Below are 23,740 nucleotides of genomic sequence, written 5' to 3'. Positions count from 1 at the left end.
GGATTCTACATCCGGACTCCCCTACACCTTTGCTGGGGGTCTTTGCACCACTGGCCACACCTCTTCTGTACACAATGTGCTTGGCCCACCTGTTGAGGCATCACATGAGGAGTCTGTGGTTTAACAGCTATAAAGGAACAAACTGGACATAAACTTGACTCTTTGCATTAAGATGATGAGTAGGAAACTTACTGAAATGTAGTGACAACACAACAATGACTCAACTGATGGCCCGAGAAGACTTCCTCAAATCTCAATAACTGTTCATTTTTAATTAACTTTTGCCAAATTTTAAGTTCTGCAAAGTAACTTTGTGTACTATTTATATCACAAAAATAAATTTTTGTGTTTCTTGTGGTGACCATTTTCGCAGCAGCTGTATATAAATTGCAATAATTTACAAGAAAAATGCGTTTTAAGGGCTGAACATTAAGTTTGTATTTTTCTTATGCACACTAAAGCATTTTGTCTTTTAAACAAGGCATTTTCAGTGGGCATCGGCAAATAATATATGCTGTTTCATTGACACATATAAGTTACAGATTTAAAATAGTTCATAGTTTTATATATTTATATAATAAAATAGAAAGGTAGTAACAAATCAGTATCTCTTCATTATTTGTAAACCAAACGGCTTTCCCTCATATGGAGAACCAGTTGAAAGTTTCCAGTTTTCTGTGTCTAGAGTGTCATTTGCTTTTGTTAAGTGTAGTAGTCTTATTTTCCTGGTTTTTGCTTATCTTGTTTGACTCTGTGTGTGTGTGTGTGTGTGTGTGTGTGTGTGTGTGTGTGTGTGTGTGTGTGTGTGTGCGCGTGTGCGTGCGTGCGTGCTTGTGCGCGCGTGTGTGTGGGCGCACGTGTGTGTGTGTGTGTGTGTGTGTGTGTGTGTGTGTGTGTGTGAGTGTGCGCGCGTGCGTGCGTATACATGTGCTTTTGTCGCTTTTTTAGTGTATGTATCTGATCCAGTATAGTATGTTGTAAAGTTTTTTTGAAGTATCACCACAGATAGCTATAGTATACTATACTGGGCCAGATATGTGATGATATCCTTTAACTGCTTAACCACCAACAAAAATTGACCACTTGCATGCAGACATAAAAATAATACACAAAAAGGTAAGATTCAAAATGGGAAAGAACATGGCAACCAAATATTCAGTCAGGCAGACTGTTCAAGAAAATTATCACTTATACAAAACAAAGGCAGCATAGAAGCTACTACTGAGTACCCAAGTGAATATGACTAGCATCTCACTGTTTACATTAACTTGTCATACAGTAGACAAATACGCACACACACACACACACCAGCAAAAACTGGGAAAGTAGACAACACTTACAAAAATAAATCACACTTCTGACATAGAAAACTGGAAGCTAGAAGCTTTCAACTGGTTTTCCACACGACGATAAGTTGCTTGGTTTACAAATAATGAATAAGATGCTGATCTTTAAGTACCTTACTATTTTAAATCTGTAACTTCCTTAACATCCATGATGCCCCTGAAGACATCTTTTCAAAAAGATGAAACACATCTTGATGCATAAATAAAATAAAGAAGCTTTTTTTTTTAAACTATTGGTGTTTCATATGATGGTTTTATAACAATTTTTAATGTTTTATTTCCTTACCTTTGCATTATCTGTTTATGGCCTTGCAGATACCATGAATCACTCTTTTGAGATAGGTCAATAATTTATGTTTCTTCTGCAGTAAAATTAACTAATTGCACTCTTGGGCAGTGATTATATTCTACATATAAAATATTAACACTGGAACAGCTTCCTATTTGTCATTAGTGTTTTCATCTTGTTTTGCTACCTTCTGCTATATGCTTTTCATTTCAGTTCCCCTCACCTCTGATATTAATTCCTTTCCTGCCATTTCCTACAGTTATCTGCATAGCATAATTTTTTGTGTCCTGAAGCTCAGTTACAAATGTTCAGCAATAAGTGTCCATTTGTACTGATACAGTCTTATTGTCCTGTCCCTGTATAACTCTTTCATTGTAGAAACACTTAAAATTTAACAAGGAAAAAATTTGTCTGATGTCTGCAGTTATGTGGTTCCACTGTGAGGAAATATCTTGTTATGGTTCAATACATAACTTTCATCTTCTTGACACCATTATTGTAAACTGTTGGACATATGGGAATCATATGATCCTTGAGGTGGCTTGTTAGTTTTATTAATTTTTTTTCCATTGTATTTTGTAATATGCTAAGTGTTATCAGTAAAGATGTTTGCATCTTTGAATTTCAACTTTTCTTAATTTTTTAAAAAAAGGTAAATGTGTATGTTCATGGCTTTCTTTTGAAAGACATTGTCATTGACAGTCATTTAGTTCCCAGCATGGATTACTGTGCTGCAGCAGAGTGTGTGCTGATTTGAAACTTCTGACACATTAACACTGTGTGACTGAAACCTGTGACCTTTGCCTTTTGTGATCAATTACGCATTGACTGAGGTATTCAAGAATGACTCATGACCCTCCCTCTCAAAGCTTTACTTTCACAAGTATCTCATTTCCTATCTTCCAGTTCCATAGGTTGTGGAAATGTGAAATGTGATTTACTTATCTCACAACATACAATTTTCAAATCATTTGATTTGAGGCACAGAATACATGTCAAAATTTAAAATAAGAAATACTTTTTAAGACAACTAAGATAGTTTACATCTACATGTGTACTCTGCAAACCACCATGAGGTGCATGGCAGAAGGTACGTCCCAGAGTACCAGTCATTAAGGTTTCTTTCTTTTCCATTCACATATGAAGCACAGGAAGAATGGTTGTTTGAATGTCGTTGTGTGCAGTAATGATTCTAACCTTATTCTCACAATCCCTATATGAGTGATACATAGGGGGTTGCAGTATATTCATAGTCACCATTTAAAGATGGTTCTTGAAACTTTGTTAGTAGACCTTCTCAGGATAGTTTACGCCAGTCTTCAAAAGTCTGCCAGTTATCTCTGTGACTCTCTCCCACAGATTAAACAGACTTGTGACTGTTTGGTCTGCCCTTCTCTGTGTACTTTCAGTATCCCCATTTAGTCCTATTTGGTACAGGCCTCACACATTTGAGCAATATTCTAGAACCAGCTGCACGAGTGATTTGTAAGCAGTCTCCTTTGTGGACTGATTGCACTTCCCCAGCATTCCAACAACAAACTGAAGTCTACCACCTGCTTTACCTATGACTGAGTCTGTGTGATCATTCCATTTCATATCCCTACATTGTGTTACATCCAGGTATTTGTATGAATTGGCTGATTGCAAAAGTGGCTCATTGGTACTATATTCAGAGTATACTATGTTTTCCGTTTTGTGAAGTCCACAGTTTTACATTTCTGAACATTTAAAGCAAGTTGCCAATCCCTGCACTGCTTTGAAACCTATAAAGATCTGACTGAATATTTATGCAGCTTCTTTCAGACAGTACTTCATTATAGATAACTGCATCATCTGCAAAAAGTGTGCTGTTACTATTAATATTACCTGCCAGGTCATTAATATACAACAGGAAGAGTGTGGTTCCCAACACACGATTTTATATACATTTCAGAGATACTGCTACATAAATGCATTCTGCAGTTTCCAGTTTACAAAATTAAAATGTATAATTACCTTGTAAAAACATTGAAACTGTCCTCAATGAATTCTTCAATAGAATAACAACACTTTTCCGCCACAAGGGTAAAAAGTAATCTCTTCCGTGAACCAAGCTGCAGGTTAAATATGTTACTGCCTTTTATTTTATTGTAAATTTTAAAATTAATACATGGTGGTGTTTGGGAATAGAGGTAAAGTGGTTTGTTGGGAGTTTAAAATTCTCTTTGTGGTGAGTGCTGTAGTTGTGGTTGAAGTGGAGAGAGTTTACTGTATGCTGATTTTTATATAGTAATAAAAACACTTCATATACGTAAAGGGAAGGAATAGATAGTATGGAACAATATGAGAGAAGGAAAGTTGCTACTCACCATATAGTGGAGATGCTGAGCCGCGATAGGCACAATAAAAAGATTCACACAATCATAGCTTTCGGCTATTAAGGGCTTTGCCAGCAGTAGATACACACACTCATACATACATACACACATACATACATACATAACAATATAATAGAGGGAAACTTTTAGTTTTGTTTTGAACTGCCCAATTGTGTCAATATCTTTTATATTTTGGGGTAATTTATTATATAATTTAACGGCATTGTACAACAAGCTCTGCTGAGTTTTAACTTTATTTTTCCTCTCTAGATGCAGATTGTATTGGTTTCTAGTTTCATAGCTGTGTATTAAAGAATTTTTAACATAGCAGTAATTTTTTTTTTTTTTACATAATACTTTGAAAAATGTATTCACAGGGGAGAGGTAGGATTTCCAGCTTTTGGAAATGTTTAAGGCAGTGAACCCTACTGCCACTCTTGGTTACTATACAAACTGCTCTTTTCTGCAATTTGAAAACTATTCGAATATTTTTACTGTTGACTCCCAAAAATATTATTCCATAAGTAATAACAGAGTGGATATAAGAAAAATATACAGATCTGACACATGTAGTATCACACATTGCAGTCAAAATTCGAAGAGCATAGCATGCTGTAGCGATTCTGTTACTAAGTATTTTAATATGTGACCTTGGAAGGCAAATGTCCCAGGTTAGACTCCCAGTGCAGCTCACAGTCTTAATCTGCCAGGAAGTTTCAGTCATTTAGCTGTTTGTAGTGGGCTTGTACAAGTGAGACAGAAGAAGATGTAAATGCAGCAGTAGAGAATATGAACATTTATAATGTAAGTTATTCATCTACATGTATAACAATAGAATTTTACAAATTTCTGAAGTTCGGACGTATTGCTGTTGAACATTAAGATAAATTTATCTGTGTACGAGGGGGAGTCAAATGAAAACCTTCAAAGTGCAATTAAAAATAGACATTTCACACTGTTGTTCTGCAAGTTGGCCATATTATTACCAGTGATGTAAGGAATTTCCTACAGACTGCAGCATACTACAGACAAGCAAAATACGACCATAGTAGTACCAGTTCAAAGTGGCTGCCCTGCTTGCAACATCCACCAAGGAAGAACAGCATTCTGTCATACATTTCGTGAGCAGTGAAGGTACAAAACCTATTGGACTCTGTTGGCAAACCGAGGTCCAGTATGGTGATGTATGTCTATCACTGCAGCAAGTGTATGAGTGGAGCAGAAAGTTCGGAAAACATGTGACTTCTGTGACAGAAGCTCAGTGCCTGGTCAAGCATGTCACATTGTGGCAACAGAATCTACGGTAGCAATTGAAGCCCCTGTGATGGAAAATCACTGTGTGATGATGGATGAAATAGCTGCAGATCTGAACAGTAGTTATGGCTCAGCACATCACAACATTCATGATTGATTTACCCCTTCACTCATTATGCCTGCGATTTCAGAGATCATACGTCCATACAGTTCACAGCGCCCACTCCCCCAGTGTGCTCTGGTGAGCCACCAGAGAAACAGATTAAGTAAGCAATCACAAATGAGCTCGGCCTATTCTCTAACATGTATTACTGTTGTCCAGTGTTATGCACAACCTGTACTTCATTGTGTTGCTCTGTAAATTATTATTTAGCAAACTTGGTGACGAGCGAGGGTTATGTTTTTTCTGCATGATAGTGTCACTGCTAAAGCACTCTACAAATATCTCAATGGAAGAAGTACTCCAGTGTATCTTTGCCCAGCAGCAAGCTTTTGTGGAAAAACAGCAGGCTATCACCACAGCTCTGTCAAGTGGCATCTGTATAGTCACAACTGGTTACCCTCTCGCCAGTGCAACCATCACCCTTTCCAGCATATGATGAATCGGCTGGATATAGGGCCTCCTGCAAGAAGTGGTTATGCCCACATTTCCAGGTTTTTCCCATGAGCAATGCAACCTGTGTAGGGCTCTCTTTCTTTTCTGGCTTTTGCGGCACATTTATCAATTGCTGTGCCAATGTTTGCCTTTGCAAGAACCAGCCAACTTATCATTTGATGAAATATGCAAGCTTGTCTCAACCTATTACTGTGACAGAATGCATTTCATTGTGTCGTGTGTAGATTTTTCCATTGTCAGAAACGTCCAAACCAATCTTACAAAGTCTTAGCTGCAGAATTACATGGGTTGATCCATTGTCGTAAATTTGTCGCTAGTACACATCATGAATCCTATGCTGAGCACATGGTGCATGATGATATGCTTTGTTTGGCCCCAGATAGGGAAGTCAACTGTCCAGGAAGTCTCCCCTGACCTGGGGTTTGGGTGACTTTCCCAAACTCTACTTCTTTTCCCAAACCTCTCCAGTGCCTTTCAATTCACCCATCTTCCTTCCTCTTCAACCATTCTGCCGCAAGGAGAAGCCACTGGCTCCCAAAGCTTGCATAAGTAAAACTTTTTTTTTATATGAGTGTTCTCCTGTCGCCACTTGGTGAGTAGATTTTTTTATCTATCTATTTATATTATATTGTCAAAAATTGATTATTTTCATTGTTATAAAAATTATAATAGGTATTTTGGCTTCAAAAGGTTGAAAACAACAGTTTAAAGGGAGTGACAGTGAGAAACCTTTTTATAATACAGCAAATACGTCACCAGCAGCTGTTTGATCAGTCTGAGGCACATAAATATATGTGAACTGTGATCTCACTATTTCACATTCTGGAATTTTGATGTTTTTTTTCCAAATTGGAACACTGTTCTAAACACCACACAGTTGACTGAAGACTTGCTGGTGTTTTCAGGACCCTTACCATGAGAAGATAACTGGTGTACGCGTACTTGCTGTCTGCCCTGGTGCCACTGACACAAACCTTGTGAAAGATGTAAGGAAACAGCTGCTGTCACCTGAATATGAGAATGCGTGGCAACGAGATACAGCAGGAGGGGTATCACAAACGTGAGTTTCATTTTAATTCATCTGTTGAGGAAAAGTAAATGATTTGTATTTTTCCAATAATTATTCAGATATTAATTTGTCTCTTAAATTTATTTACTGCTAATAACAATGAATAATCATCATACATTTTATGATAGGATATATTGAAAAATAATCAAAAGTACGTGGTAGTAATTGTGGGCCAGGGCAACTTGGCAAAAATTTAATAGGCGTCACAAGGACCCTAAACTCTATTGAGATTTCGGAAAGTAGCTGTTCAAAACTGGAAATTTGTTTTGACCTCATACTCAACCTCAATCGTAGGATAATACTTTCAGCAAATCTTATTATCTGTCAGGAAACTGTCGTTGCTTGCATTGTATCACTTATAATAATTTGACATTCAAGATGAGCACCCTTGTACTCAGTTTTTATACTTGCTACTTTACACTAGGCTGTTACAACTCAAGTGACTGCCAGCAGACATCCAGGTGCCCATGGGCACATGTGTACAGACAGGCAAACAGTGATGTGCTTGCAGTCTAACAGCCGGGCTATAGCCCTTGTGATCATACTGCCCTAGCAGAGTGCTCGCTGGTGCAAGGAGTGACCAACCAGCTCATGCATATGCTGAAAATGTACAATAGAGCTATCTGGCTGGTGTCTATACTAACTGCAACTGTCCATGGGTGAGCAGAGGGGTGCCAGGTGCACCTGTGCCCCATGGGGCAGTGTTGGAACAGCTTGCCTTACAGTATACTGTTTTAAACTTCATTTAATTACAGTTTAATTCTGTGGAGCAAGGCACTCTTACCTGGTGGTTTCACTAGCCAGTGCGCAACTATGAATGACTTCTTGACTTCGCCAGTTCCCTGTTTGTGTGTGTGTGTGTGTGTGTGTGTGTGTGTGTGTGTGTGTGTGTGTGTGTGTTCTTTCAACAAAAAAGTCACTGGCAATGTGAATTGTTTGATCTGCATAGACTCTGCTGGTTCTGTGGGGGGCGCTATTGCACTTGGAAACATCCATAATGTCTTCCTTGCTGCCTTGCTGTAACTGTTTTCCCTAACACAACCGTCAATGCAAATTTTCAGACTCCACTGCAGATAGTTACCATCATAAAACATCTTCATTCCATGTACCATCTTGCCATCTTGTTGAAGACAGGTTGTTATTAAACAATGGAAAATACAGGATGGAATGGAACAATATTATGAAAAGGAAAGTTGCTACTCACTATATCAACATCTCCACTATATGGTGAGTAGCAACTTTCCTTTTCATAATATTGTTACAGTTTATTACTATTATCATCATCATCATCATCATCATCATCACCATCACCATCACTACTACCTTTTTTCCTCACCTCCACCAGTGGAAACTATTTACAATCATGTAACAGTCAGTGTCGATTGGTTTCCTATATACAAAAATCAACTAAACAGATGCCTGTCTCTTTTTCAACCAGTGCATCCAAGAGAGGTAGCTTGCCACTTCACTGGTTAAATTTAATATTAGGATTAACACTGTGTATGTGATCCTTTTCCCTATGAAACTGGAGCTACATCAAGGAAGTGTCATTGATGTACCAAAGGAAACTAGATAGGTGAGAAGGCACAGAACTGAGAGTTTCTAGAGGCACCACTGTAGAAGTGACACCACATAGGGATTAATCTTTATGGTGTTTTGGGCTATTTTCTGCTTGTTAAACATCTAAACAAATGAAACTTCCTGGCAGATTAAAACTGTGTGCCGGACCGAGACTCAAACTCGGGACCTTTGCCTTTCACGGGCAAGTGCTCTACCAACTGAGATACCCAAGCACGACTCACACCCCGTCCTCACAGCTTTACTTCTGCCAATACCTCATCTCCTACCTTCCAAAGCTGTGAGGATGGGGCGTGAGTCGTGCTTGGGTAGCTCAGTTGGTAGAGCACTTGCCGGCGAAAGGCAAAGGTCCCGAGTTTGAGTCTCGGTCCGGCACACAGTTTTAATCTGCCAGGAAGTTTCATATCAGCACACACTCCGCTACAGAGTGAAAATCTCAATCTCAACAAATGATGCAAATTATTGATGTTGTGCTTTCAAATCTCCGACTTCAGTGCTAATAGCCCTGACAGACTTTTGACAGTTGGGAAGTAGGTGAACTGGCACTACTAACAATTGCTTAGCCATCATGTTACACATACTGGCATCGTTGTGCTGCTGTTTCTACAACTACCTGTTCTCAATCACTTGGTGACAAGACTGACAATAGAAATAAGTGGCAATCAAGTAACATTTTAGTTCATGCCTCTCTGTGGACCAAAGGGTCCAGAAGTTGCCAAACTTCTTTCCTTGCACTTGTGACATTTCAGACCACCTCCAAAAACTTACAAGATGTTGCTGCATTACCTTTAGAAGCAGATTAACGTGCAAACAGCAGCAGTCAGTAGTGCTCCTAAAGACAATGGCAGAAGCAGCTGTTGAAAGTTCAAGAATTTTGTTTGAAATGGTATGGCTTGTATGTATATCAAGAAGATTGTAGTTAGGCATCCTACCAATGCTACCATGAAAGACTTTAAGAATGCAGAAGCTGTTTACAAATTTAGTTTATAGAAGTCTGTGTATTGGTGTCTTGATAATCAGTTTTGGCTTTGCACTCATTATATCTAAATTTGAGAAAATATAAACAAAATCATATCAATGGACTTATAAAATAATTATAAAAACAAAGATGAGGTGACTTACCGAACGAAAGCGCTGGCAGGTCGATAGACACACAAACAAACACAAACGCACACACAAAATTCAAGCTTTCGCAACAAACTGTCGCCTCATCAGGAAAGAGGGAAGGAGAGGGGAAGACGAAAGGAAGTGGGTTTTAAGGGAGAGGGTAAGGAGTCATTCCAATCCCGGGAGCGGAAAGACTTACCTTTGGGGGAAAAAAGGACAGGTATACACTCGCACACACGCACATATCCATCCACACATACAGACACAAGCAGACATATTTTTCCCACATGGAATGTTTCCTTCTATTATATTGACTTATAAAATAAAGTTTACAATGATGAGCATCAAGAGTGCTGATAAATATAAGTTACAGATGGATGAAACTCTATGTATGTAACATAGAAAAAATATATATATGTGACAAATGAGGGTCATCCAGAAAGTAAAGAATGATTGTTTACTACACCCAGTGCCAGATCGCACTGCCACAATAGCAAGTGTGCCAGTTAGCTTCTTCCCCCAACTCAGTGTGAGCTGAGTTTTGTTGGCAAACAAGCCATGCCTCTTTGTTCTGTAATGTTTGTTAATACCAACACCCATCAAAAATCACACCAAATGCAAAGTGCATAGTGTCCTTCATTTTCTGAATCCACAAAATGTTGGTCCTATCGAAATTTCTTGGCAAATGAAGAACGTTTATGGTAGAAGTGCAATGAACGAGTCTTCAGTGTCGTGGAATGTTGTTGGCAAAGGTGTTTTTGATTCACTACAATATGCAGCCTTTTGCATCAGCTCGAGCACAGCAATAACTTCAGTGTCTTAAGTGGAAAATTTTCAGACATTCTCCTCACAGCTCTGACTTGCCACCCAGTGATTTTCACTTGTTACCAAAACTAAAGGAAATTTTGGGTGGAAAACAGTTTGCAAATGATGAAGACCTCGAACAAGCAGTGATGTCTTGGCTCAGATCGTTGGTAGTAGAGGAGTACAACAAGGGAATTGATAAATTGGTCCCATGTTACAATAAGTGCCCTGACAGTTATGGTGACGTCATTGAAAAATAAATTAAGGTACCGTAACTTTGTAAATGAAATTTTGTTTTGACATTTAGTTTTTATTTCGTTATGCCAGAATATCCTTCACCTTCTGGACAACCCTTGTATATTAGAAGGTGCACAATGGAATACCTGTCATATATTTCTAATGTGTGGCAGAATCTAAATTTATAAATATACTTACTAAATTTAATACATATAAAAGCTAAAGATCAGCTCATTTCTCATGTGATAAAAAGAATGAATATATTATAAACATAAAAGCTAAAAGCATAAAAACTATTTTAATGTGCTTGAAGGCACAGCTGTAATTAGCTATATTACAAACACTGAGGATAATTACGGTCAGTGAAGGCTTCAGTGAGACCCTCGGTATATTTTGAGAGGGACTGCACGTCACTGCAGGTGCGATGACCACAGGTGACTAGTCTGTACAGAAGGGAGTTCTTAGTGTGGAATGGGTGGCAGCCGTCGAAGTGGAGGTATTGCTGGTGGTTAGTAGGTTTGATATGGATGGTGGTACTGATGTAGCCATCTCTGAGGTGGAGGTCAACATCTAGGAAGGTGGCTTGCTGAATGCTTCACTGACCGTAATTATCCTCCCGTCCTTGAACAAAAACAAATCTTCCATGCCTTATCTCTCCAGTCTCCCACCAACTCCCGAAGTCCCACAGTACGGCCACAGAGGAGCATTCCCGTCATAACTCAGCACCATCCGGGACTGGAGCAACTGAATTACATTCTCCACCAGGGTTTCTATTATCTCTCGCTGTGCCGTGAAATGAGAAATGTCCTGCCCACTCTCCTTCCCACCCCTCCTACCGTGGTATTCCGCCATCCACTGAACCTACACAATATACTCATCCATCCTTACACAGCCCCTGCTCCCAATCCCTTACCTCATGGCTCATACCCCTGTAATAGACCTAGATGCAAAACCTGTCCTGTACATCCTTCTACCACCACCTACTCCAGTCTGGTCACTAACATCACCTATCCCATCAAAGGCAGGGCTACCTGTGAAACCAGTCATGTGATTTACAAGATAAGCTGCAACCACTGTGCTGCATTCTATGTAGGCATGACAACCAACAAACTGTCTGTCCCCATGAACGGCCACTGACAAACTGTGGCCAAAAAACAAGTGGACCACCCTGTTGCTGAACACGCTGACAGACATGATATCCCTCATCTCAATGAATGCTTCACAGCCTGTGCCATACAGATCCTTCCCACCAACACCAACTTTTCTGAATTGCACAGGTGGAACTTTCCCTGCCATACATCCCCGTAACCTTCATTAGTTGCTCTCCTCACCCATCCAGCCCCCTCCCTGTTCCCATTCCAACACTACACAACCGTCATTTCAACGTCACACCCAGCCTCTTAATTTCTTTTTATTTCTCTCCTTTCTGCTACTTAACCCCTCTGCACCTTCTCTCCTGCCCTCCATCTAAACTGCAACACTTCACTGGCCGCCACACGCACCATACTATCCCTCCCCCTCCCCGCCCCAGCCTCCTCCTTACTCCCACCCATTCGCCACTCCCATCAGGCACTGGTGCTGCTGCTCGCAGTGTGGTTTCAGTTCTCTGAGACTGCAGACATATGTGCAAGTTGCGATTGCGTGAGTGTGTGTGTGTGTGTGTGTGTGTGTGTGTGTGTGTGTGTGTGCGTGTGTGTGTGTGTGTGTCTACTGCTGACAAAGGCCTCAATGGCCGAAAGCTATAATTGTGTGAATGTTTTTGTTGTGCCTATCACGATTCAGCATCTCTGCTATGTGGTGAGTAGCAACTTTCCTTCTGTGGTATTGATACATTTAACAACCAAATTCTTGTTTTATAACTCTATTGATATGTTTTTTACGTATATTTTCTGATTCTTAGACTTTTATCATGTTTAAAGCCAAAACTGGTTATCAGTGTTAATAACATCACATGTGGTCAAGACATTGAATTTTATAATCTAATCCAATACAGAGGTTAGAGTGTGTGCAGAATAATGTCCCCAGTAGATGTGCAGTTGGTAGGGCACATGTGGAAAGAGCGGTAGTGGTGGCGTTGCGGTCAGGTGGTCCTGGGAAAATGCCAAGCACTGAAGGGGGCGTGCCATTGTAAACTGAAGCGTATGCTCACATTTCTTGTAAATGTTCAGTGGAGCTCCTCCACACCGACATTTTCATGGTGACCATTCACAAAGATTTATTGTTATGTCTGCTGTAGCTAGTGTCTAACAAGAATTCCACTGAAGATGCAACAAAAGCAGCAATTTATTTTTTCTATCTTGTTAACCATTTCTAGCTTGCAGAGAAGCATCGTGAGTGGTGAATTTTGAGTAAAACCTACATTTATTTTGCTGCCATGTTAAAATTTGATTCATTTGCCGAAACACAGTGGAGTTCACTCAGTCTCACCTCACTAACATGTTTTGCAGACACTGTTGCGAGAAAATTCTGAAACCATGGTTTATTCAGTGTAATGTCTTAACTTTTGTTGTTCCAAAACACACAGCATTTTTCATTTCATCGGCTATTAATGACCCTTAAAATTATATTCTTTCATTGAAAAAGTCTGTAGTTAGTGGAATAATGTGGTAGATAATGAAGTTTTGCATAATAAACATATGGAAAAAACTCTCCTCTTTGCCTGCAGCCATTTGCCAAAATATCATTTTGATATCTCAAACTGTTTATGAAATATGAGGAATATTGTGGATATTTCATTCTGGCTTTATCGCTGGCTTATGCAATCGCAAATGAGTGTGCTAAATCAGATCAGTTTTCTTGAAATTGGTGACAGATAGAGACCTCCACCCAACTCTAAAGAAAAATTAAGTATGTTAGCTAAATTTCATATGCAGTAACATATAATATGAAAAAACACCAAATGCAAAATCATAGTGACTCCTATTTTTCATTGCAAACTATTTTGGATAATAAATGCCAATACCACAATAACTGTGACCATTAATGATGGGCACATCATCATGAAGCTGACATATAAAGCTATAAGTAACACAAAAATGAAATTTGTTTGTCAAATATTTTCTCTAAAATCATTTGAGAAAGATTGCAGGACTTCGATTCTGTCATCACCGGTAATTCAAAAGTTGGAAGAAAATGTCGACTTGCCCTTCCGAACAAATGAATGAACTCACTCAGCACTTTGGACAAATATTGGTCACTGCACATCAGCCACAGTATCCTGTGGGGGCTCTACTGGTCTCCTCAGGAAGTCCAAATAGCTCTTTTTTTTATACAAATTTATTTGTATGCTCGGAATTAACAAACACAATCCAGTTTGTTTAGACATTATGGCATGCTACTATGATACTTCTTAAATGGCATTTATAGATTCTTTTAAGCTGTGTCATTGTTTTATTGTTAATATGTTCTGGAAATTCTCAGTTGAAATACAGATGATGGGAAGAATCAAGATATCTACTCATCATATAATTGAAGTGGTAAATGGCAGGGTGACAAATGCCAAATCAAAAGATTGAACTTGTAACTGCTCTATTTGAGAATGTGGAGAACCAAAAAGCATTAGCGCTGTGTGTGTGTGTTTGTTGGGGGGGTGGGGGTGGAAGGGGGGAGGGGGGGGGGCAAGGGGTATCTGGGGATGTCTAAGGAATGTGGCCCCAGCGAGCTCATCATGGCACATTCAGAAGAAATCACCCCTATTTCATGATGAAATAGCTAGAATAGATTGAGAACAAAAGGGGAGGATGAAGGCTATGTAGAGAGTCAAGTAGGTGCAGGTATGTAAATAGGTGAATCAAGCTAAAGAGAATTGATGGAGAACTATTGGGAGGGGGAGGGGGTGAACAGGGCTGAGCTGATACGGGAGAGAGAAACAAACTTCGACTGCGTGCTCATTGTCACTTTGTGGCAAGAAGGTTACCAGCATGGGAGGTCACCCACCAAGTGGCTTATTCTTCTAGTTCTAGTTTCCCTCAAATCCAATTCCAGAGTGACATCATTTTGAATATTCAGCTTCTGTCAGTGAAACGTTTAATATATGATGCATAGTGGTCACTTGCACTCAACAACATTAGCTGATGATTTTTACCTATAAATTATTACTCTTAGATGCCCCAGGGATGATGCAACAGAAGTGGGTGCTAGCTTTTATGAGGTAACTAGGAGTACTGTGTTAATCTGGAAACACGTCATCAGGTTGTCCTTCAGTTGTCCATTATGGACAACAGTGCTAATCCCTCAGCACTGTGTTGTGTGGAGGAGGTGGGTAAGGGAACACCTGGAATGGAACATGTGTCATTGGCATTAGGTTATCATCACTGATCAGTACAAGATTTGTTTGATGCCTGATTATCATCATGGAAATGTGTAGAGATGGCCGCACTTGCAGTATCAACGTTCAGCAAGAAGTGAGTCACTCATATATTGGGACAGTATTATGTATGGATGTCAGATGCATCTCATTGTATCAAGGGTAATTTGAGAGTGATTCCGTAGTAGAAAGGATGTTTCAACCTATTGTCCAGACTTACAGTCAATAATCTGATGACAGACTTGTCTGTGAAAGGCAATATGCAGGAGCACACCATGCCCACCTTAGGACCACCTTCCTTTGGGAGGCGAGAGTCAACCAAATGCAAGTGCTTGCTGCAGTATTTGCTGACAAGGCACTGATTGAGCATTCTATGGGCCAGTTGAAACTTACATCTTTGCAAGAATCCTCCTCACACCACCAATCTTAGGAGGGTCATTGTTGAAGAATTTCTCAGGCTTGAACAGCAACTTCTCAAGCACTGTAAAGTATTTGAGGAGGAGCCAAGCATGTTACACAGCCCAAGTTGGAACAGTACAATAGTGAATGTTACCCAGCAGCACTTTTGAAGAGACTGCCTTTTTTTTTTTTTACATTGAAGATTTTGTTTGTTTTTGTTTCATAAGGCTTATTCTTCTAGTTCTAGCTTCCCTCAAATCCAAACCCACATGCCTTCAGATATGCAGGTGATGCAGTACTTTCGTGGGCAGTTTATATCCTTACCCACAACTAGTACTTGCTCTTCTTCAAGATGGAGATGTATGAACAAATCCACTGTACTACCATGGGCATTGACAGAGCACTTTTGTTCGACACTTTGTTTATGGACCACCTAGAGGAAACATTCCCGCTATCAAAGATCCTCAATTCTGTCTGGTTCAGGTTCACTGGTGATATCTTTTTGATTTGGACTCAGGATCATGAGACTCTTGACATTTCTGTTGAGGAAGAAGAGTCTTTGAAAGATTAATTCAGTGCCTGAGCAAGATGATGAGTGGCACCTTCATTCTTTCCACTGTTTCTTATTGTTTACAAACAGGACAAATTTGAAAATATGGTTTGGCTTCAACAGAATATAATTTTAAAATCTGTCCAGTCATTTTGTGCCCTCAAAGGATTACAAAAAAATTTACAGTCATCTTATAGTATTGGAAGATATATACACAAATCACATTGCTTTACACAAACTAATACTATGAGTGCATGTTAACACCAGTGAACAAAAACCATTACTTATTTTAGATACTCATCAGGAATTTGGAAACTGAATGTGTTGGACCAGTGCAATGGAAAACATAAAATAGTACTGAAACAAAAACATACAACATTACTGAAAAGTGTCACATTTGTTAACCAAAAGTGATATAACAGTGCCACCATTAGAAAATATGTATTGGGTACATGCCTATTCAAAAACATGACTCATTCCACATTATAGCAATAGGTCGCAAGTATGATCTGTGGAACTTGCAAATAACTAAACAAAACTGCCAAAAAGCAACAGATTTAAGATCTTTTCATGACTACCTTGAACAGTTCCCAAAACCATTACCATATTATTTTAAGATGTGGATGGTGGAACACAGTATTAATGTATTTAAAAAAATAATATCATGGAACCACTAAAAGCTGCTTAATGAATAAGTATTTCCAGAAAATTATATACAAGGGTTGGAACTTTAATAGTGGCAACTATTTATTTACAGCTCGTACAAAATCGATAAATGTTTCAAAGTTTTACTGACCTTCAAAGCCGTCACCAGCATTGTGTATAACCCATTGCCAGTGATGTGGAAGTCATAGGATACTCTTAGCAGTGCCAGTTGTGTTGACGCTTCGAGTGGCACGGTCTATTGTCCGACGAATTTGTAGCAGTTCTGAAGCGAATGCTGTGAAGTGTTTCCTTCAGTTTAGAAATCAAGTTGAACTCATGAGGGCTTCGTCAGGGGAGTGCAGTAGGTGGTATAGTACTTAGCAGCCCCATCAGTCAAACAAGTCAGTAACAGCTTGCGCTGTACGTGCTTGAGCATTGTCCTGCAAAATGATGGTCAGGTCCTGCAGAAAGTGTCATAACTTCTGTCTCTAAGCTGGTTGTAGGGTGTTCCAAAAATGAGCAGCATTATGTCATAAAAGAAACAAGACATTAGAGGATACTCCAAGAGAATCCGAATTTCTTGAACCATACTAAAATGCATAATGTGGCTTAATGTGTACAGTTGTATGTCCAGATTCAGATGTATATTTTCTTGGAGTACCAGCACCGTATTATCTTACGTTTGGTTCTTTATTATTGCATGATGCCATACGTGCCAGAAGATGAAAATGTGGACTTTAAAAGCAGCGAACAGTTGAAGCCAGCCGGAGTGGCCGAGCAGTTCTAGGCGCTACAGTCTGGAACCGCGAGACCGCTACGGTCGCAGGTTCGAATCCTGCTTCAGGCATGGATGTGTGTGATGTCCTTAGGTTAGTTAGGTTTAAGTAGTTCTAAGTTCTAGGGGACTGACGACCTCCGTAGTTAAATCCCATAGTGCTCAGAGCCATTTGAACCATTTGAACAGCTGAAACTAGGCAATAGTGCGGAATTAAATACTTCATTTCAAATAATTTACTGCCTGAGTGGAAAAGATTAATAAAAGCCACATTTATTTAGCAGACCAACAAAAATAACATCATTTTTCCACAAGGTGATTGATTCTCGATTGTCAGAAAGGTGGAAATAAAATAAAATACGAAACTAATAACATATTTTAGCCTTCCGATGTTGTTGTTGTTGTGGTCTTCAGTCCAGAGACTGGTTTGATGCAGCTCTCCATGCTACTTTATCCTGTGCAAGCTTCTTCATCTCCCAGTACCTACTGCAACCTACATCCATCTGAATCTGCTTAGTGTATTCATCTCTTGGCCTCCCTCTGTGATTTTTACCCTCCACGCTGCCCTCCAATACTAAATTGGTGATCCCTTGATGCCTCAGAACATGTCCTACCAACCAATCCCTTCTTTTAGTCAAGTTGTGCCACAAATTTCTCTTCTCCCCATTTCTAGTCAATACCTCCTCATTAGTTACGTGATCTACCCATTTAGTCTTCGGCTTTCTTCTGTAGCACCACATTTCGAAAGCTTCTATTCTCTTCTTCTCCAAACTATTTATCGTCCATGTTTCACTTCCATACATGGCTACACTCCATACAAATACTTTCAGAAACGACTTCCTGACACTTAAATCTATACTTGATGTTAACAAATTTCTCTTCTTCAGAAACACTTTCCTTGCCATTGCCAGTCAACATTTTATATCTTCTCTACTTCGACCATCATCAGGTAGTTTGCTCCCCTAATAGCAAAACTCCTTTACTACTTTAAGTGTCTCATTTCCTAATCTAATTCCCTCAGCATCACCCGACTTAATTCGGCTACATTCCATTATCCTCGTTTTGCTTTTGTTGATCTTCATCTTATATCCTCCGTTCAAGACACTGTCCATTCTGTATTCCAATATTATGTGAATGTATTTTAATTCACTTGATAGCTCCTGGCCACAGAAATTCGTTTTGTTTTCATTTGACATGAGAGCAATATACGAAGAGGAAGTAGCAAAATCACTAAACATAAAGACGGGTCACATGGAGAATAGCCACCTCCCCACTACAACTCAAATTGGTCTGTAGATCAGCTCCAGATCTATGATCTTTCCAAATTGGGGCAATATTAGATAGTGCCCCCTCCAAAGCATTTTAGGTAGGACACCAAAAGTTTAAAAAAATTGCCTTTTCAAAAATATGTTCATTTTGTAGTGTACATCTTTTTGAAGAGTCTGATAAAACATATGTGTTTGAGGAAGTGTAAGGGATGTTATTTGGTCTTAAGTCTGCTAAAGTGCAGTGCCATGACTCTTCACACAGCATTTTTCTATTGCACGTCACTGTATTTCACTCTGTGGAATTCAAAACGTATAATTTTGTAATGGGTGCCATCAAGCTATATTCAGGACAGTGGAAATTAAAATGTCCTGTCATGCCCTCCTGCTCCCTGCCTGTTTGACATCCTGCCCTTGCTATTATTATTATTATTATTATTATTATTTTTTTTTTTTTAACGAACAAACAAAAACTTGTAGTTATTACTGGATGGGATTATTTGTAACCAGGAGAACAAGAACTCTTCAGAAAAGTTTCACTCTTTTTGCCTATTAGCTAATAACTTGCTGTTTAGTGTGACATAAAATTAAATATAGGATACATAAAACCAGTAAATACGAGACAAGCACAACAATACACATTCCTTCAAACCTAAGTCCTAGCATTTTTTTCTCTCTAATCTTGCTACACCTTTACATGGTGTGCTTTCCTTTCTGGGAGAGAATTTATTGCCTCATCAAAGTTCATCAAATATTTTGCTTCATAAATGAAATTTCGTTGTCTGATGCTGAAAAAGCTGTTAATACAAACAATACCCAAGACTGGTGTGGTTTCTTGACCTGATTACTTGTATTTTGTCACTGCCTTCTAGATAAAATGAAATAGGCCTGCCTCTTATTGCAGCACCAAATAAACGAGACTGGTTTGGCATAAATGGTCATTTTTATAGCATGACAGAATATAATTCATGAAGAACTACCAGCAAAAAGCTTTGTGTTAGGAAATAGTTTCACATTTCATTCATACACTCCAGTTTCTCAAGCATGAGATCAAAAAGTAGTAGTACGAAATTTTTATATTCTTCCTTAATTTGCATGATGTCCCCATTTCTTCTCCTTCCTCGTTCTAACAATCAATCTTGTCTTCACTAATTCTGTAACTATTCCTGCCAGCATCAAAACTTAGTCTCCAGTTAACTTCACTAACCCTGCGACAATCACCGATTTAGTTATCCCATGTCTATTCTCTGGTTAGGCATTATTTAGTGTTTGTACAACGCGTTTTCTGCACCACTCCCGGAATAGAACTTAAGCGGCTGCTAGCTGGGGACTGTACAACTTGCCCTTATTAGTGTAGTGATCTGGCCGAAAATGTTGTGTCAAAATTTCTCACCAAGAAGACAATATGTAAACTTTCTTACCTGTTACTCCTGTGAGTCATTTATTTCCACTCTGGTAGTATGAATCTATGGATTTTGCTAGGAATTATAACAACACTGATCATTTGCAAACCCTGTCAACCACATAACAGCGATTGGCATTCATCCGTTCGGCTCAGCCCCTGTCCCCTTTTGTCTGCAGGAAAGTTTATTTCTAGATGTGACGGGGAGTCCCCTGCCAGAGACATCATGTGCACTGCGCACACATTCAAAAATCTTCTTATGATTCATTCAGAAATCAATTTAGTACTTGTTCAGAACTGTTCAAAAACCAACAGGGATCTGTTTCAAAAACGTATGAATAATTGACAGACCAACATGCCCTGGATGCTACACGCTTTGTGAAACCAGGTTTTTTCCTCAAGAATATGAATTTGACCCCCTCCCCCTCCCCTGAAATTGCCGCCCTGGGCAGATGCCCCAGTTTGCCCCTGCCCCCTAGATCTGGTCCTGTTGTGCATATGTAAATCTGGCAGCGTGGGCGAGCCAGTAAAATTTTTCCTGGTAGCATATGGCTGCTTGCTGCTACTGCTTCTACAGCTAACAGCCACTTTTCTGTAACCAGAAGCTGGAGAAGGTATTACTCTCACGTGACTTAACTGCGAATGCAGATGAGCTCACTCACAACTGCTCAAATGAATCTAATGTAAACACTTGTGACATTCTGCTCATTGGCGCCAATTTGTTGTTATGAAGCATTGCATAGTCTTCCTAAAGCCTCTGACACTGCTGCTGGCAGATGCTTGTAGGAACACTGTGTTTTGTTGTTGTATATGGCACATCTCCTTTGCAACTTAAGCTTTTTTTTTTCACGTTTTGTTGCTGAAGTATTATTCTGCAATAGTGAGCCGGCCGGAGAGGCCGTGCGGTTCTAGGCACTACAGTCTGGAGCCGAGCGACCGCTCTGGTCGCAGGTTCGAATCCTGCCTCGGGCATGGATGTGTGTGATGTCCTTAGGTTAGTTTGGTTTAATTAGTTCTAAGTTCTAGGCGACTGATGACCTTAGAAGTTAAGTCGCATAGTGCTCAGAGCCATTTTGCAATAGTGAGATACAGTAATATCCTTTCTTAGAGTATTGGTTCCTACCAGTGAAAATTACAAGAATGTAACTGAAAACTAAAACAATGAAAAATTTCCAGAATTCAAAAAAATTCCTGGGTTTTTCCCAGTTTTCACCCAGAAGAAAAAAATTCCTGGGTTTTCCCCAGATCTTCTGGTTGTCCTGGATCGTATACAATCTGTCTATCGTTTCTCTTTCATTGCATAATGCTCCCTTGGAAACCCTTGAGAGCCTCTTGTTCTTTCAAATTTTCCAGGTCTCATTGCCAATCTCCAATTTCTTCAGTTTTAGTCTACAGTTTGTAACAAATAAACTGTGCTCAGAATTCACACCTGCCTTTGAAAATGGTTTGCTGCTTTAAATCTGTTTTCGAAATATCTGTCTTGCAGTTATGAAATCTGTCTGAAACATTCTGATTTCAACAGCTGCCTTCCATATGTGCAAGCCGCCCCCCCCCCCCCCCAAAAAAAAAAAGAAAAAAAAAGAAACAACCCTAAGTGTTGTTGTTGTTATGGTCTTCAGTCCTGAGACTGTTAGCATTATGAAATTGTATTCTGTGCAAAATTCTACCTAGCAGCTTCTCCTTCCATTGCTTTCCCCACAATCCATGTTCTCCTATTTTTTTCTTCTCTTCCTTTCCTATTATTGAACTCCTATCTTCATCACAATTAAATTCTCAGCTTCCTCAACAAAGTAGGTTGAGACCTTTGCAGTTCAAGTGGTTTTTAATGACCTGGCAGACAATACTAATAATATCAAACTTTTTGCAGGTGACTCAGTCTGTACGGAAGTACTGTCTCCAAAAAGCAGCATAACTATTCAGTGAGATCTCAATAAGATTTCGAAGTGGTGGAAAGACTGGCAACTAGCTTTAAATGTTCAGAAATGTAAAATTATGCACTTCTCAAAACAAAAATGACTATAGTATCAGTAAGTCACAATTAGAATCAGTCATATGAATGGGCATTACGGTTTGTAGGAATATGAAATGGAAAGATAGCAAAGGCTCAGTTGCAGGTAAAGCAGGTGGCAGAGTTCAGTTAATTGATAGAATACTAATAAAATGCAGTCTACAAAGAAAGTTGCTTATAAATGACTCATGCGACCCATTGTGGAATGTCGCGAAAGTGTATGGGATACATACCAAATAGAATTAACAGGGGATACTGAATACACAGAAGGAAGTGCTGCAAAATGACTACAGGTCTGTTTAATCCATGGGAATGCATCATAGAAATGCTGAAGAACCTGAACTCTCAGATAATTGAGGGTAGACGAAAACTGTCCCATGAAAGCCAACTTTGTTTCAAGAAGATGTTTTAAGTATGTCATCTAGGGTTAGGCTGTGTTGATAACGTAATATTGTGAAGACAAGATTAGATAAATTACAGTGCATACAGAGGAAAATTCAGAATGAAATGTAACAATATTATTAGAAAGAAAGCTACTCACCATATAGCGGAGATGCTGAGTCACAGATAGGCACACCAAAAAGTGTTTCACACTTAAACCTTTCGGCCAATGGTCTTTCTCAACAATACACACACACACACACACACACACACACACACACACACACACACACACACAAAATTGCAGGCTCAGGCAACTGAAACACCACTGTTTCAGTTGTCTCAGACTGCAGTCGTGTGCGTGAGTTGTATTTACATGAATATATGTGTGTGTGTGTGTGTGTGTGTGTGTGTGTCTATTGTTGACAAGGGCCATTGGCCGAAAGCTGTTAGTGTGAAACTCTTTTTGTTGTGCCTATCTGTGACTTGGCATCTCCGCTATGTGGTGAGTAGCAACTTTCCTTCTCATAATTTTGTTACAGTGCATACAGAGGTGTTTAAGCAATCATTCTCCTTGTGCTTCATATGTGAATGAAACAGGAAGAAGCCCAAATAATCGGTACAATGTGTAGTACCCTCTATCATGCACTTCACACTGGTTTGCAGGAGAAATCATCTTTGGAGTAATATGCCTGTGAACACAATGGTTCTTGACCTCAAATTGTTCTGAGAGCACACAAAAAGAATAGTAACAGTTTATCTTAAGAGATTATAGTACAGGAGCAATGAGAAAATTGCTCTAACAGGCACAAAGATAGAAATGATATCAGTGAAATCTTGTTTTCATCACATTTATACATGTTCCACAATAATGTAAGATAAGTGTCAACTTCATCTGCAAACAAGTTCTGTTTATAAAGCTTTTCATCTGCAAACAAGCTTTTCAAAGTAGTTGTGTGTATGTTTTGTTCAAATGAATATTTGTGAGTTAAATAGTTTGACATCAACAGAAATTAATATGAGGTGGGAAGAGGTTTATAACAAAAATGCTTCTTCATTTTCTGTATTTAAGAGACTGGTTGTCAAATTCAGATGTGGTTATACTTCTCTTCAGGGTGATCCTTGTGAAAAATTTCACATTACTGAATTAATAAATGAAAACACTGACATAGTGTACAACATTATCACAGACCACTGTTGCTTAAATTTACAAATTATAAAGCGCAGCGATCAGTCATCTTTTTTTGCAGGTTTTATTTGGCAAATCCAGAGTTCGGCTAGTGCCCATCAAATATCAATGCTAAAAAATACAAGAAGAACATGATCAGGCTATACTATAAAATGTTTCAACT

At 39.1% G+C, this 23,740-nt stretch overlaps 1 protein-coding gene across 4 annotated transcripts in view; it reads left to right on the top strand.

Moving 5' to 3' along the window:
- The window catches only part of LOC126475340 (15-hydroxyprostaglandin dehydrogenase [NAD(+)]-like), a 98,361-nt gene that overhangs the window by 34,608 nt on the left and 40,013 nt on the right, over positions 1–23,740 (top strand). For all 4 annotated transcript variants that reach the window (XR_007586705.1, XR_007586706.1, XM_050103142.1 and 1 more), the window contains exon 5: positions 6,768–6,922. Coding sequence is in view for 2 of the 4 variants with exons in the window: in XM_050103142.1 (XP_049959099.1) it covers positions 6,768–6,922 (155 nt within the window). In the remaining 2 variants the exon portion in view is untranslated. The remainder of the gene's footprint in view (positions 1–6,767; positions 6,923–23,740) is intronic.

The sequence above is a fragment of the Schistocerca serialis genome, chromosome 4 (assembly GCF_023864345.2).
Source record: "Schistocerca serialis cubense isolate TAMUIC-IGC-003099 chromosome 4, iqSchSeri2.2, whole genome shotgun sequence".
NCBI classification, from domain to species: Eukaryota; Metazoa; Arthropoda; class Insecta; order Orthoptera; family Acrididae; genus Schistocerca; species Schistocerca serialis.
The sequence above is the reverse complement of the archived record's forward strand: the minus strand, read 5'-3'. Positions and strand labels throughout refer to the sequence as shown.